At 37.7% G+C, this 15,678-nt stretch overlaps 1 protein-coding gene across 1 annotated transcript in view; it reads right to left on the reverse strand.

Annotated features, from left to right (window-relative positions):
• The window catches only part of LOC107728529 (nuclear factor 1 A-type), a gene marked incomplete at its 3' end in the record, with an annotated part of 146,372 nt that overhangs the window by 86,458 nt on the left and 44,236 nt on the right, over nucleotides 1-15,678 (reverse strand). Inside the window, exon 2 of the mRNA XM_016538732.1 lies at nucleotides 11,693-12,221. Within this exon, the coding sequence (XP_016394218.1) occupies nucleotides 11,693-12,221 (529 nt within the window). The remainder of the gene's footprint in view (nucleotides 1-11,692; nucleotides 12,222-15,678) is intronic.

The raw sequence follows: 15,678 nt of genomic DNA on the forward strand, positions 1-15,678 counted from the left end.
TGTGTGTGTGTGTGTGTGTGTGTGTGTGTGTGTGTGTGTGTGTGTGTGTGTCGGCCACTGACATACGGAGGATACGACAACAGGACGCTCTCGGGCTCACGGCTTACACTGGACAAAGTATCATTCACAGATAATTGTGCAAAAAATCATTATTTTTAGCGATATCAAAAGTTGAATTACAGCTGATCATTCCAGATGAGTATTTATTACTTGTGCCATCATTTTGAGACATTTTAGCATGTTAGCATGTCACACTGAAAATTTAACTGTTGTAGTCGATCTATCATTCAAAGATTATTGTGGAAAAAAAACATTATTCTTCACGATATAAAAAGGAGAATTATAGCTGATCATTTTAGATGAGGATTGTTGTTTATGGCATCATTTTGAATGTTTTTAGCATGTTAGCATGTTACTCTGTGAAGATTATTTCACAGTCTACACACCAACTGTGGTGGTTACTGCATTATTCACAGATAATTGTGAAAAAAATCATTATTAACAATATCAAATGTGTAATAACAACTGATCACTGTAGGTTAATGCTTGCATATGGCATAATTTTAGTGTTTTTAGCATTTTAGCATGATAGGCTACTCTGTGAAGATTATTTCAGTCTACACACCAACTGTGGTGGTCACTGTATTATTCTCAAATAATTGTAAAAATTAAAAAAAAAATCATTATTATTAACAATATCAAAAAGGAGAATTACAGCTGATAATTCTAGCCAATGAATTCTTGCCTGCACCATTATTTTAAGTGATTTTAGCATGTTGCTCTGTAACAACGTTTTCATGATCTACACTCCAACTGTGGTGGTAGATGTATTATTCACAGATAAGTGCAAAAAAACGATTATTTCACAGCCTACACAATGTATTATTCACAGATAATTGTGAAAAAAGACATGCGCATGATGGAAATGCCTTTAATCAAAATTCCTGATGATAAAAAATTTCATATGACTTGATGTGACTGAATAATTTGCTCAGATTCTTCAAATGTTACTATAATACGTAATTTACGTTTCATCATATAACTCAATTGTCTGCTATAAGGAATGAAAGCGCATTTTATAATATCACGTTTATGTTTCATGACAAGTCAAATCGGTTGCATTAAAGATGCGATTTCAGGTATAATGCAGCTGAAAGGGTAAAATGCAGTATTAGCAAAAGTAAAATTAGCAGCTAGGCCCAGAAACTTCATAACAGTGCATATTTATAAAAGATGAATATTTAAAAGTCTTGATTGATGAGATGGCAAAGCAATTCACACAAATACAAGTTGATAGTAATAAATAGCCATTTTTATTGGCTAATTAGAAATAATTTAGAAATTGCTGCAAATTGCAAACTGTACATGTAACAAAGAGAGAAAGATGTTAGATATAAAAAGATGAGATACTCTGAGGGGAACGGAGTGATAGACAGGAGCCAGTATAAATCCTAATTGCTAATTTTTGCCTGTGTGGTCATGACAGGAGCAGTTGGGCTGGTTACAGTACACAGTTCCTCAGTCTGACTGTTGTCTTATCTCTGTGCGCCTGACTTTGAACCGTACATTGGCTCCTCCCAACCCAACAATGGGGCAAAGCATGGCCTGCAGCAAATGTGAGCTGCAGCCATGAGTGGGAGGCCCATGTCTGGCATCTCCCACAGGAAGTGCTCCATACCTGTACCATTTCTTAGAATATTGACTTTTATCAGCTGAAATGTGTATTTAACAAGCGTGGCAGACAGTGATAGCCTTTACCACAGATAATGCAATCCCAGCGCTGGGTTTGTTGTGCACTTTTATATACACACGAGGTTGAAACAAAAATACTATATATATTAGTGCTGTCAAACGATTAATCGCGATTAATCGCATCCAAAATAAAAGTTTTTGTTTACATAATATATGTGTGTGTACTGTGTATATTTATTATGTATATATACGTAAATACACACACATGCATGTATATACTTTGAAAATATTTACATGTATATACATTTATATATTTATATTAATATAATTTATATTATATATAAATCTATTTAATATATAAACATAATATATTTTCTGAATTATATACTGTATGTGTGTGTATTTATATATACATAATAAATATACACAGCACACACACATATATTATGTAAACAAAAACTTTTATTTTGGATGCGATTAATCGCTTGAGAGCACTGATAGATAGATAGATAGATAGATAAGAGTAATTTATTTTTATTATTTTACTTGGAATAAAAACCGTGACTGAATAATTTGCTCAGATGATTGACTAATATTAAAGTTGCATCAAAACTGCAGTAAATATATAAAAATTGTATTTAAAAAAATCCAAAATGAGGGAAATAAAATTGTATATTTTTTATTTGGTATAAAAAGACGAGCATAAAGTACGATGGTTTTACCTTTACCAAATAAATTAATGTGACTGAATTAGTCACTCCGATGATTGACTACTATTTATTAAGATTTGAACACACGATATACTACTAAAAACTACTTTTTTTCGCAAAAAAGTTTGTGCGAATTATTTACATATGAAATTCAAAACTTGTCTGCCTAACAACATCTCATAAATGGTGGTAAAATCACTGTAACACACTGAGTAAGACCACAGACAACAGGTGGCACTGCGATTTGAACCCTCCACTTAACAACAGATCACACGGTGCGTGCCTTCAGCTACTGTCGGCCCATTAATAACGCTGTGAACTTCGACTAGCACTGACAAAAGAATCTCTAAACAATATTCTGGATTTCATAACACAGTGCCACATTCTCCCGCGCCAGCTGTTTCCCAACTGTGAAGTAACACAAACCCCAGGAGCGCAGAGGTTTCCCAGCGCCGACGCACCAGACCGGAGCTCATCACTGGGAATGTAAAACAAAAAGTGAAGAGGGAGGGGTGAGGAACGCAACTTGCGGTTAGGGGGACTCATTCAAATACGCATGCGACGAGAGGGATGGTCCTATTCTTTTTCAAATCGAACCAATTAGCTTGGTCGCACAGCTCCCCGTTCCCAGATGGTTCACAGCTGGTTCACAGCTAATCAAGTGGTGCTTTTGTTTTGTCTGTGAAAACAGTTTTGGAAATGTGGGTGAATATGCGCTTCGTGATCAATTTAACGAGTCCCGGCGATCCCTCGTTGGTGCGAAAACAAAAACTTCTGTGTTAGTTTAATTCAGACGCGTAACTAATGGATCGATGCCCCTAAAACTCTTTCTTAATGAGTGATACTCACTCATACAGACAAGTCCGGGAGCGACTAGATGGAAGGGAATGATTTAGAGATCCTGCTCTAATCACTGCTAATTAAACAGTATCTTTAGTATTCGACTGAAGACAAATCATTTCAAGTGCATTATTTAAATCGCCAAACTACGGAAGTTCTAAGCGGCCATGCAATATATTTTTTTTCCTTCTCGTTTTCTCGTTATAACGACTTAATTTTCTCGTGATCTCGACATAACGGGAGTTGTTTTCTCGTTATAACGACTTAATTTTCTCGTGATCTCGACATAACGGGAGTTGTTTTCTCGTTATAACGACTTAATTTTCTCGTGATCTCGACATAACGGGAGTTGTTTTCTCGTTTAATAATGCATGGCCGCTTAGAACTTCCGTACCAAACACATGGTGGGGGCAAAAATATCTTTGCCCATGTCGCCCCGGGAGTCGAAGGACTGTAGCCTAATGAAAGGGGCAGGTTGGAGGTTAAAATTTGTGACATTCTTTCATTACAGCACTTGAATTTCCTCCAAATATGATCATTCATGATGAGCCCCTAAAAGAACGATGTTTACATTCTATCCAAATCCAAAGCAGGCTAATTGGGAGTGTGATCGGAGGTTTTTTTCTGAAGGGGCACTGCAAAAATAAGGAACAGAAACGTGCCAGAACTCGGGGTCTGGCTAGGAGTGTGCCTTAGCCTTATTATCTTTATTTGCTTATTTATTTATATTTCTGCAAAGCAGACAGATGGAGGGACCGAGGGCAGTTCTGGGGATAAATAGTTCAATAATTCAAAGTCAATTCCATACTTAGCCCAACACCCTCCCCCGCATTCAATAATTAAAAACAACATCTGACGATTTGAACACAAAAACACAATAAATACCAAACATAGCCTTGCTTAGAGAGCATAAGCCGTGTTGGCAAATATGCTGTAATTCTCAGACAAATACTAGAAAGTTTTGTTTTATATAAATACATAGAGAGAGACCTTGACAAACTTTAAAAAGTTTTCAAAAGTATATTTTTACAAATATTTCTACGTATTTGGTTCTTCTATAGTGATAAAACTGATAAATGCCATCTAGTACATCGCTAGATGAAACATAACAAATAAATAAATATATTATACTAGTGTGCAGGACACAACAATAGTGTTACAATTATAAATAATAATACTAAATATGAAAATGTTTCAAAAACTATTCAAAAAAACTATTCAACTTTTAGTCATACATGCTAAATATTTTTTTAAATATTGCTGCAGCTGCTAGTACTACCACTAATAATAATCATAATAACAGACATTATTAATATTACTTTATTATTAATAATAATAATAATAATAATAATATACTATTTTTATTATTATTGTTATTATCATTATTATTATCATTAATATCCTCATCCTCATAATATATTTTTCAAATATTCGTAATGCATATAGTTGGGGTTTAAGTTACTGCATGAAAAGGCAGAAATAAATTACAAAATCATCAGTTATCAGGTGCTTTTATTGCTGGAGTTTTAGTTACTGAGCAAAAAAAGCAGAAATAAATTAATTAAAAATCATATTGGTAATCGGATGCTTTTATTTTTATAATTTTATTATTAGACATTGCTGCACGAAACAGCAGAAAATAATTCCGTTTTTGCAGATTAGTTATGAAGCGCTTAAAAATAATAGGTATTGCTGAAACAATATCAGTTGATCTTTACCTTACTACATTTGAAATGGCTTTTCTGGACATTATAGGCCTAATTTTTAAGAAGCAAAAAGTCTGACTGCTAATAATCCCTAAATGTTTTCAATGTAATGATAAAATTTGGCTTACTTGTCAAATGGTGATACATTAGAAAGATTTCCACGTCAGCCTCAATGCTTAAATGTAAATGCAAAAATAGGGTAAAACCATTTGTAAACCTACCCTTATAAAACTGAAAGTCCAATTGTTGCTTGATCACATCCTACAATATTCAAAAATACCACAAATATTGCACTGAAAACCAGACTTGACACCTAAAGTTAGTCAAATACTCCAGTATAATCTTCAAATCCACTAGAACCCTGCTAATAGCCCTAATCCAAATATAATGTAATGAAATTCCGTGAAAACAGGGATTTTGCACGACTAGCACATGTCAGTCACAGACCAAATCTGTGCATTGCTCAGCAGCAGATGGGCATAACGGGTATTGGGACAGACAAGCAATTGAGGTAACACATTCCCTTTAACACGGACACGCATAAAATCCCAGAAACACGTACACAGCAACGACATGAGAGGATCCTGTACGGCAGCACACCCCCAGCCTTTCTTCTATATTTTACCAGCCATACGGTAGTTTATTTTCCACTTCTTTTACCATCTGTAGCAACTTTCCCCCACAGACATTCACAGCTGTCCTGTTTCATGTCTGCGCTCTCCTTTATATCCCGGCGTACAATGCTGCCCCGTGCCTCAATCACCGGGCCTGCATTCTTTTCTTGGCAGTGGGAGTGGGCCTTTCATGATACTAGGGCGCTAGCTATGGCAAACATTTGTATTTGTGTTTAGGAAACGGTTTGGGAACATAAAGTGTGCTGGTTTGTGAGATCCAGACGTGTGTTGCTCAACACTGCAAACACAGTGATCAATAGGCAGTGGCGTACCGATCGGCCACTATAATGCAGATCAATCTCCACGTGATGAGGATCCAGTTTGAGCAGAGATTTAGTGATGAAGCAGACTCAGTCTGTCAGTTTAAACCCAGTTTAAGAGGCTTTTGCTTGCTGGCATTCATTTTACGACGTTTGAATCTGAATGGACATTTCTGGCTTCTATTGTAACCGATATAAACTGTAAAGGTCTTTTACCTTTGTTAAAAGCAGCTTGTTAAACATAAGATCTTAATTCAAATGTATGGCATAGAGCCTAGTTGACAAATTTACTGTGTTGTTCTTGAGTAATAATGGAAAAAAAACAAATGTCCTAGTCTCCTTGAGACGCACATGAGCTGTCTGCTCACCATTCAAATGAAGTCCTCATCAAGACCTAATTCAATCAAAGTTTCTCCCGGCAAAGGCCTCGCAATGCCTCGTTTGCTGCCGGCTGGGGCTTAAGACAATGGCACTCTTGTTGAATGGCATGCGTGCACAAAGGCTCCATTCTCAGAAGTTAGCCAAAGTTGCTGTTCTGTAATGAACGAGATGTCTGCTCTCGGGAAGTCTAAAACAGTCTGATCCGTTAGAAGACACTGCGTACCGTTCCCCAAAACGGCTAAGCTCACTGCGAGCCATGAGTTCTCAAAAAACATGGACGAAAGGAAACGGTAGACATGGTTAAACTTGCAGTAACAAACAACAAAACCTGATAAACTGTTCAAAGCCTTTCTGCCGCTTGTCTGTACTCCTAACATTGGACGTTCAGACTCTAACATCGCAAGATAAATGGCGTGAAGGGATTGCGTCGTCATCTTCAAAACTTCGCAATTGGCTTAAAGGGATAGTTCACCCAAAAATGAAAATTACCCCATGATTTACTCACCCTCAAGCCATCCTAGATGTATATGATTTTCTTCTTTCAGATGAATAAAATCAGTTTTATAAAAAAAAAATGTCCTGGTTCTTCTAAGCTTTATAATGTCAGTGAATGGATGTTGAGATTTTGAAGTCCAATAAAGTGCATCCATCCATCATAAAAATACACCGCACGGCTCTGAAGCCGTTCTGAAGCGAAGGGATGCGTTTGTGTAAGAAAAAATCCATATTTAAGGTGGCGTTCCAGACTTATGCGTAGCGTAAACTCTGGTGAAAATATGCTAGTCTTGTGAGAACCAAGTTTTGTTTACAGCAAAGGAAAACCAGTCTCCTCTTGGTTTATATCAAAATCCTCCCACATTTTTCTTTACAAATCCTTGTTTTGCACTTGACCAGTGTTTTGTTTTGCTCTCTCTTCCGTGTTTCTGCGTTCGTCATTTCTCACCAGAGCTGACGCTACACCTATGTCCTATGTCCTACAAAATAGCTTTATTTTTTAATACTATGGAAGTCAATGAAGAACAGCAACAGCACTCTTCAAAACATCTTCTTTTATGGTCAATAGAAGAAAGAATCTTTTGGAACAACTTGAGGGTGAGTACATTTTCAGCAAATTTTTATTTTTGGGTAAACTATTCCTTTAAATAGTAGACAATGAAAGTGACGCATAGGCCTATATATTTTTTACATTTACCTTTTTTTACTATTACTACTCGAATCTTTCTTGTCATTCTAAAGTTATATGCATCCTCCAACATTTGTGTGTTCATTTAGTAAGTATTTTAACTAACGTGACAATATAAACACATTTTAAGATATTTAAATCCAAAGTATGCACAAAAAGTGTGTATTCCATACGGGCCTACTTAACACATTCCCGCACAGCAAAGTCATCTGTAGCAACTCCAACACAAGAAGCATTAAATAAATGTGTGAACAAAGGAGCATAAAAATAAAAATAGCCGAGCTCCCATCACGGGGCCCATTTCTCTCTCAGTGGCCATGCGCTGGGACGACTGAGGAGTTAATACAAAACTAATTAGCAAAAATTGACTGGTGCCAACCCCCCTCATTCCTTTTCCTGCCTCACTATGCAGGGGGACAGCGGTAAGCCCAGACCACAGGTGTACCGCTCACGCCGGCTCTAGATTACTGCCCACTGCCTCGGCGCTCGAAACCCTTCACCGCGCTCCCCAGGCCGCGGTTATGTCAGCGAGGAAATGGAGTGTGATGAGCTGCATTTTAAACAAATTGTCGGAAAAGAAAGAAACACAATCGTTTTTGAACCACAACAATGAAAGCGATGCATTAATGCACGGTTGAGACCCTACTTTGGGCGCCAACTAACGTGGTCCAAATTTGCGGGGAAAGATCGGCGCTGACAATGCACATTAAACGGATTACACAAATTTGCCTTGCAATCAGGTTTAGGAGAAATTCACCCACTAAAGGCAAGTGGCTGCGCAACGAAACATCTTACAGTGTTTCTCCGTCCCAGAACCATCTGCTTCGTTTAATCCAATCACATTGCAGCAGGAAAAAAATGGTTCAAAAGGAGGTCAAATGCAATGATATTAAAACTGACTCCCATCATTGGATCCGAGCTGGTCCTTCAGCACTGGGTCTGTGCCAAAGCGGCATTTGCACAAGATAACTTGTTGCACGATGTATTTTTATGAATGGCCGACAACCTCGTTTTTAATGAATGGTACTGTGTGAAAGAGCACAGTGGCATGGTCATTGTTGCAGTAACAGGGCCGGTCGGTGGGATTTAGCAAGCAGAAAGCAGGGGAGGGTGGGTGCAAGGGGGTGGGGAGGTCCCAGCCCACAATGTGTACTGCAGTAACCACAGCAAAGGCTGTGGTTTATCCCACAATCGCCTTAAATAGATCCAAATTATTGTTATTCCTCAGCCTGTGGAAAGGAAGAGGAATAAAAAACGGCTGTAACACAAGATATACCAAAAGTCAGCCTGAAGATATCAGCGGATTCGGTTACTGGCGTAAAGAAAAAGTTCTACGAATCGGCTTGCTATAGCATTTGACCGGCTTTTGCAAAAACTTTTAGCCTGCTTCCTAGAACTTAATACGAATTTATAAAAACTTATGACTGGGCGCCTCGAGCATGCGTCATCAAAGCTAACTAGTTTTGAAAGACACACTGTACAGTAAATCTGTTTAAGAGCTCACATGGAAGTGGGTCAGATGTCTTTACAAACATTACACATGCAAACGGTTTGTTCGATGCGGCTCCAGGTCAGTTAAGGTAAGTCCAGTATAAATATCTATCAGCCTGGCTAGAAATGTACACACAGGCCCGGTTGAGCATTTGTTATCTATCTGCACCAGCGGTATCCTTCCATTGTGTAGTGAGTCTGAAAACACTGGAATGAGACACAACTACAGTTCACAACAAGTGAAATTGCATTTAGTTGACATTTATAATGACAGGAACTTCAAAGAATTCTATACAATTCTGTATTTCATTAATGCATCTTTTAAATTTTATATGACAACACAATATCCTTTTTTTCCGCAAAAGTAATAATTTAGTCTTGAACTTGAAAGGGAACTAAATCTAGGAGAAACATCTAACATCTAGGAGAAAATTTTATGATTTTAAAAATTAAATACATTTTAAAATATTTTAAAAGTAGCTTGTATGTTAAAATACCAAAAATAAAACATTGCGAGGGAAGAATTATGACTTGATTTTTTAAAAATTAAATAAATAACATTTAGTCTTAAATGTAACATAACTACTTAAAACTACTTAAAAGGAAACTGGTGTAATGCTAGTCTGGGTCTCTATGGCTATTAGCCCCTTTCGGCTGGTTTATACGGCACACCACTTTGTGGCCCAAACAAAACCACCTGTTTTAACAGGAGGTCAAGGGGGCAACCCAAAACCAAAGCTTGCCCTCCGCTTGACTGGTTGCTAATGGGAGTGGATGTTTATCTAGGAGGTCAAATGCCTTGAAGATGGGGTCACGACCCTAACATCTTAAGCCGTGACCTCTCCCACGTGTGGAGTGCTCCTGTCGTAAATTAGCCACGGTTACACGTCCTCAGGCCTCAGCGAACACCGCATTTGTGTCTTTTTCTAGCTCTCGTGTTACTTTCTGTTAAGAGATTTATGGCATCTGACTAAAATTACGAACTGCGTGACTGCTGAGATTAGAAAAATGGTTTTTTTAAAAACATGTTCTAAGAAATACATTTCAAAAATACTGGAAAATATTGAAAAAACTTAGAAGTACAAACTTGAACTTTAACATATATGAAAAAAAAACTTACATTAGAACAATTGATTTTTTTCTGAAAAAAACCTTTCTATCTTTTTTCTATCTATTAGATAGAATAGAAAAATACTGAATAGTGCAAAAATATTGACACAATATTAAGAAATACAAACTTAACTTTGCAAATTATAAAAAATATTCAAATATATTAAATATTAGTGAAAATATTGAAGAAATATTAAAATAATTGAGAAATACAAACTTAAAACTTACAAAATATAATGAACAATACTGAAAATTTTGAAATCTAAACTTACATATAAGAAAAAAGTTGAACATTACTGCACATAAATAGAAAAGCATTGATACAAACAAACTCACAAACAAATATTGAAATACAAACGGAAAAGTCAAACTCGTAGCTTATTATATTGTTCCTCTAGTATATTTGAGTTTCTGTTTACCTAGATTGAATTGAAACCTCTCTTCCAGCCATTTCCCCTAATATCGATAGGTAGTCGTATTATCGTCAAGATGAAGTGGGTGTGTTTGCTGGCCTGCACCCCTTTGCCCTGGCAAGACTGTGGGATAAATTTAATTACTGACTTTAGCTCCTCTCAGAAGCCCCACTTTCGCCATCTGTGTATGAGGTCAGGCTCTCTTCAGATGGCTTTTAATCAAGGGGGCTCCAGCAATGCTCCACTGCTTTAAATAAGACAGAGGACGAAACCTGATCGGCCCGAATGCAGGTCAGAGACGAGGAAAGAGAGAGAGAGAGAGATAGAGACTCATGCGTATTTCTTCCTCTTGTTCTCTCGCTGATGTCTCTTATTTACCATCGAATCAAAAAGAAACGGTAACTTCGCCGATTAGGATGTTAGCAGGACGCTCCCCGCTGAATAGGCTTTCAGAACATCAAAACTAAGGATTTCGGCAGGCCGCGGGGAAACGCGTTTCAGCGACGGTGTCGTGCTTATCCTCACAAAAAGCTCAAAGGCTCCGGGCCTTTGTGTTCCCACCAAGTCAAAGTAATTCACACGCTCCCGTTTTGCAACCTGCCGTCTGCCAGATAGCCCGGTTTTCCTACGCGGCGCTAAAGCTCACGTTTTACGGCTTTATCTCCGGCGTCTTCGGGTTACACGCTGTTTTCACTCTTTTATCGGTACCTCATCAAAGCGCGAGTCCGTACGGAATGCCGGGAATGGCGGAAACGCGCGCTGCCAACTCGCTCGGTGCCACAATTTGCGTGCGAGAGGAAACAATGTAATTAAGGTGCTCAGTTTGCCTTGCGAAACAAAGTGCGCTTCTTGTCTTCCAAGTAAAAGCCTGCATTTGTGCCGCTGTCAGTGCAAGACGGATCCCCTGCCGCCTTCTGCCAATTAACAGTCGCTCCGTCAGATATTTGTGCCGGACTTTTCCGTGTTAGCTTCTTGCAGTTAGCAGTTAGCAGGAAAATTCACTTTCATTTACATATTCAGCTAAAAGTCTGCATTTTTTGGCATATCTTTTGGCATAAAGGAAGCAGCGGATTCGATTTGATTTGAATCCGACAGCTTCCTTATTGACTGTTGATGGATAGTAAACAGTAAAATCCTAAAAAGTGCAATCCATTACGATAAATTGCGTTACACATTTTGCCGTGTCATTCGCACACATTCAACAGATTTACTCAATTCAAAACGGGACTTACCTGCATGCACAAAGTAGGCCAAGTACAGGTCGAGCTCCTTTACGGAAACTCCTATGTGATGCGGCTGCACGCACAGCCCCGGATTCGAGCACTGCGGAGACTTAACCAGCCTTTCGCCGTCAGTACTTTCAAGCGGAATACCTTTGAATAAAATCACCATGACCAGGTCCAAGCGCCACACTTTGTCCGCCTGACGCAGGCAGTCAATTCTCCTCATCTTGCCCTTCTGGTCGGGGTTGGCGAGCACACAGCTAGGGGGCTTCTTCCCGGTGACAGAGAGCACAAAATCCTCGCGGAACTCCGGCCGGATGTCCTTGCGGAGTTTGGCCAGCAGCCGCGATGCCCACTTCTGCTTGACCTCCGGCTTCTCGCTGAGCAGCTCGTCCTTTACAGCTCGCTCCTCTTCCTTAGACATGCGCTTCTCGTGCTTCTTGAAGTATTTTCTCTTGCGGGCCTGCAAGTTGAACCAAGTGTAGGCAAACGCTCTCACATGGGGCAGCAGTGCTTCAATGAAAGGATGGAATTCATCCTGCGAAGAAGGATATGGGAGTGGAAATTAGTCTGAATGACTTTTAGAAACATCCTTAAAAATATAAATACTAAAAATCCTTTCTTTAATAAAGCAACTGCAAAAAAATGTAACTAGCTAAAGTACAAATTTCTCACAGCAGACACCATGAAAGCGAAACATCCACGTCTACATAAAATCCCTTTTGATTATTTTGAAAAACGGCCCTCAACAGCAGGACTGTGTCTGTGAACCGAGCAGAGCAGAGCAGTGTGTGTGTGTGTGTGAAGCTCGTCTAGGACATATCTTGGCTCTCTGGCAAGAATGCTGGTCTGTAGGGGTCTGCCAGGGCCGAGAAAAAGCAACAACCGACCAGGAAAATTGGAGTGGCTATTTTTATCTGTTCTCCCTAAAAATGCACACACGATTCCAAAAAACCGAGCTACTTCATTCGCTATCAGCGAGGAGTGTGTTGTTTTCACACAGGAGTGTGTGCGGGGCAGATTGTGCCGGCTTTTGGGATCCCTTCACCTGCCACTGGTGCACAACCTGGCAGAAAATCAATTTTTAAAATATAATGAATAAAAAGATCAGCGAAATATCGGCCGCGACGTTAAAACATATTTTTGTACGTGGTCAAAACTCCTTCTTTCGGTGGATACATTCATGCAGGGATTTTTATTTTTTATTTTTTGTCTACAATATAATTTCATATTTACATAATATCACTGTATAACCAGAAATGCAGTTATTTAGGAAAGCTGCATAATGCAATAGCAGGATTTTTTATTATACAAACTACAAGCATTTGTAATATTGTACATGTGCTTGATTATCAAAATAATAAATACATGCTTTTCTGTATTTGTAGGCCTGCATGTCCATTTCTTGATTGCCTTAAAAAAACAATACACACTAATAAGTGGGCAAATAAATAACGTGCGGTTCTAATATGAAATAATTTGGGATTTTACACAGAAAATAACTCAGGGTTTTTATTACATAGAGAGAATAATGGCAGACTGCCAATGACTAGAATAACATTTCCACAAACAGCAATAGCCCTGCATCATGTCCCAAAACCGACTGTGCGAGAGCACGAGAGGACTGCCAGCAAGCAAGCAAAGTGCACTATGTGCGGAGCAGATTTCATTTGAATAAGCACAGATATGAATATAACGCGCTGGGCCTCGGACCAGTGCCTTTAGAAATTTAACAATTAATTCGGCGTCATTTAGGAACGTTAATTAAATTAATTTCTCAGGCCAATTTCAAGCACTGCTGATAATGTTTGTTTCGTAATTAAAAATAATCACAATATGCCATCGAGCAAAAAATAAATAAATATTTATTACAAAAAAAAGTTTTAATTATGGAGGTTTATGATTGAAATAAATGCTGTGATTGTGTAAGATTTCTGCATGTTATCTTATTAATTACAGCAACAACTGACTTCATATAGATACAGTACATATTGCCATATCTCTTTTGTTACACCACAGGAAATCAAGGATTTGCATAAGCATATATCATTATTATAGTGTGCGGTGTGTGTGCGTCTCCTGTGAGAATGTATATGTTTAATCATATTGTTTCCTTCCTGTCTTGTTCCAGAATCAAACTCTCTTGCCTCTAAGGCATAAAAACTGTATTGTTTCATCCTGCATTTAAAAGAGTGAATGAATTCCCTTATCTTCCTTCACTGACTCTCCAAGTAACTTAATCCAAAGTCTGTGAAATATTGTTCCTCAATTACTGATATCATCTATTGTTGTGGCTTTTTATACATGTATATTATGTGTGTTTTTTTTTTGTTTTTTTTAAAAGGAACTTTTGCAGACTTGTCTACATTCAGACTTCTTGTAAAATTGCTTGGAGAAAAGAAATCAATATGGAAAATCTCCAGACGAGAATCGAGCTCTCTACTGTAAAAACATGATGTTAACTTTCAGCAGATTTCTAGCGATGATTCTAAACAAATCAACCGTTTGCTAGAATTATTTGGCGGATGATACACAACACAGCGTAATTTAACATGCAAATTATAATTATGAGAACATCCAGAAAGCTTGTTTTCCTCTTTTGTTATAATTCTAGCAATTCATGAAAACCAAATTCTACACGCTCGTAGCGGCAGAACAAACAGCTCTTCGCATTTTGGAGCGTGCCTGAGTGTCAATATAGGGTCTGGTTAGCATGTCAGGTTTTTCCAGACTCCTAAAGTGTTTCAAGCTGATATAGGAAGGCCTCAGCAGGGAACAATAGTGCCTCGTGGCCAAAAGAGACAAGACAGTTTTAACACATGCAAAAATATTACGAAAAAACGGATAATGGGAAAGCACAGTTTACATAATATGATGTTAACACACTGAAAGGTGTTCAATAACTAATGCAAGACAAATGTATGTTTTTTTTTAACAACTGAAATATGTGAAAGATTTGAAAATGTGATATTTGGATTTTAAGGTTTTTAATATAAAATGAAAGCAGTATACAAACGTGATTTTTGGCACTCTGAAGACTATTTGAGTCCTTAAATACGACACACACACAGAGAGAGAGAGAGAGAAAATAGACCTCATACTGCCTTAACACCGCAACAGAGAGGAAATCAATTGCCCGTCTCAATTATCTTCAATGCAACTATGATTTTTAGACGTTTAATAATATTACTGTCAAATTACTTATTTAAAAGAAAGGCAACAGTGCTTACATTTTTTTTATTGTAACATTGTAAGCTGTTTTTCACAGAGTGCATTAGTGCTCTAAATTCTATGTATCACTTATTTTTAATAAGTACTGTTTTTAGCAACAAATATTGGTACTCAAGTAAATGAAATATGTTAGATATATATAAGTTCGTATGTGAGGTTTCAATTGATAATGCTTTACATTTACTGTGATTGATAAATTATCAAAAGCTTCCCCATGGTTTTGCATGGATGTAACAAAAATAAATAGTTATAAAACAACTTTTGCGAACTTATTCAAGTCGTACTTTATCAAATCAATGAAAAGACGACTTAAAGTTTGAGAACTTTCTCAGCTCGTCTTTCTCCACACATTACACATAATTTGTCTTTTTTTCTCATGAATCCTTTCCAGTATCTCCAAACAGACTGTAACTAACACGGTCAAAAGAACGTCCCTATAGGCGACACAATACTGGGGCCTTCTCCTTTGTTTTGAGAATTCAATAAAACACATTTAACCAAACAGTTTAAAATCACATCAAGACTATAACGCTACAGCTTTTACAGACCTGTCACCTCACTTCACCTGCCACCATGAGTCACACAATGATTGTTCTTTTTTTAAACTCCTTTAACCCTCTCAGTTGCTGTCCAGCTTTAGTTTTATTGTGTTAATTACAAAAGTACGATAAACAACAAATAACACTGCGCACATATATATATATATATATATATATATATATAACAGCACATTATAAATTCTGATGACTGGAGTTATTTGATGA

The sequence above is a fragment of the Sinocyclocheilus rhinocerous genome, unplaced genomic scaffold (assembly GCF_001515625.1).
Source record: "Sinocyclocheilus rhinocerous isolate Xijiao unplaced genomic scaffold, SAMN03320098_v1.1 scaffold1238, whole genome shotgun sequence".
In the NCBI taxonomy this organism is placed as follows: Eukaryota; Metazoa; Chordata; class Actinopteri; order Cypriniformes; family Cyprinidae; genus Sinocyclocheilus; species Sinocyclocheilus rhinocerous.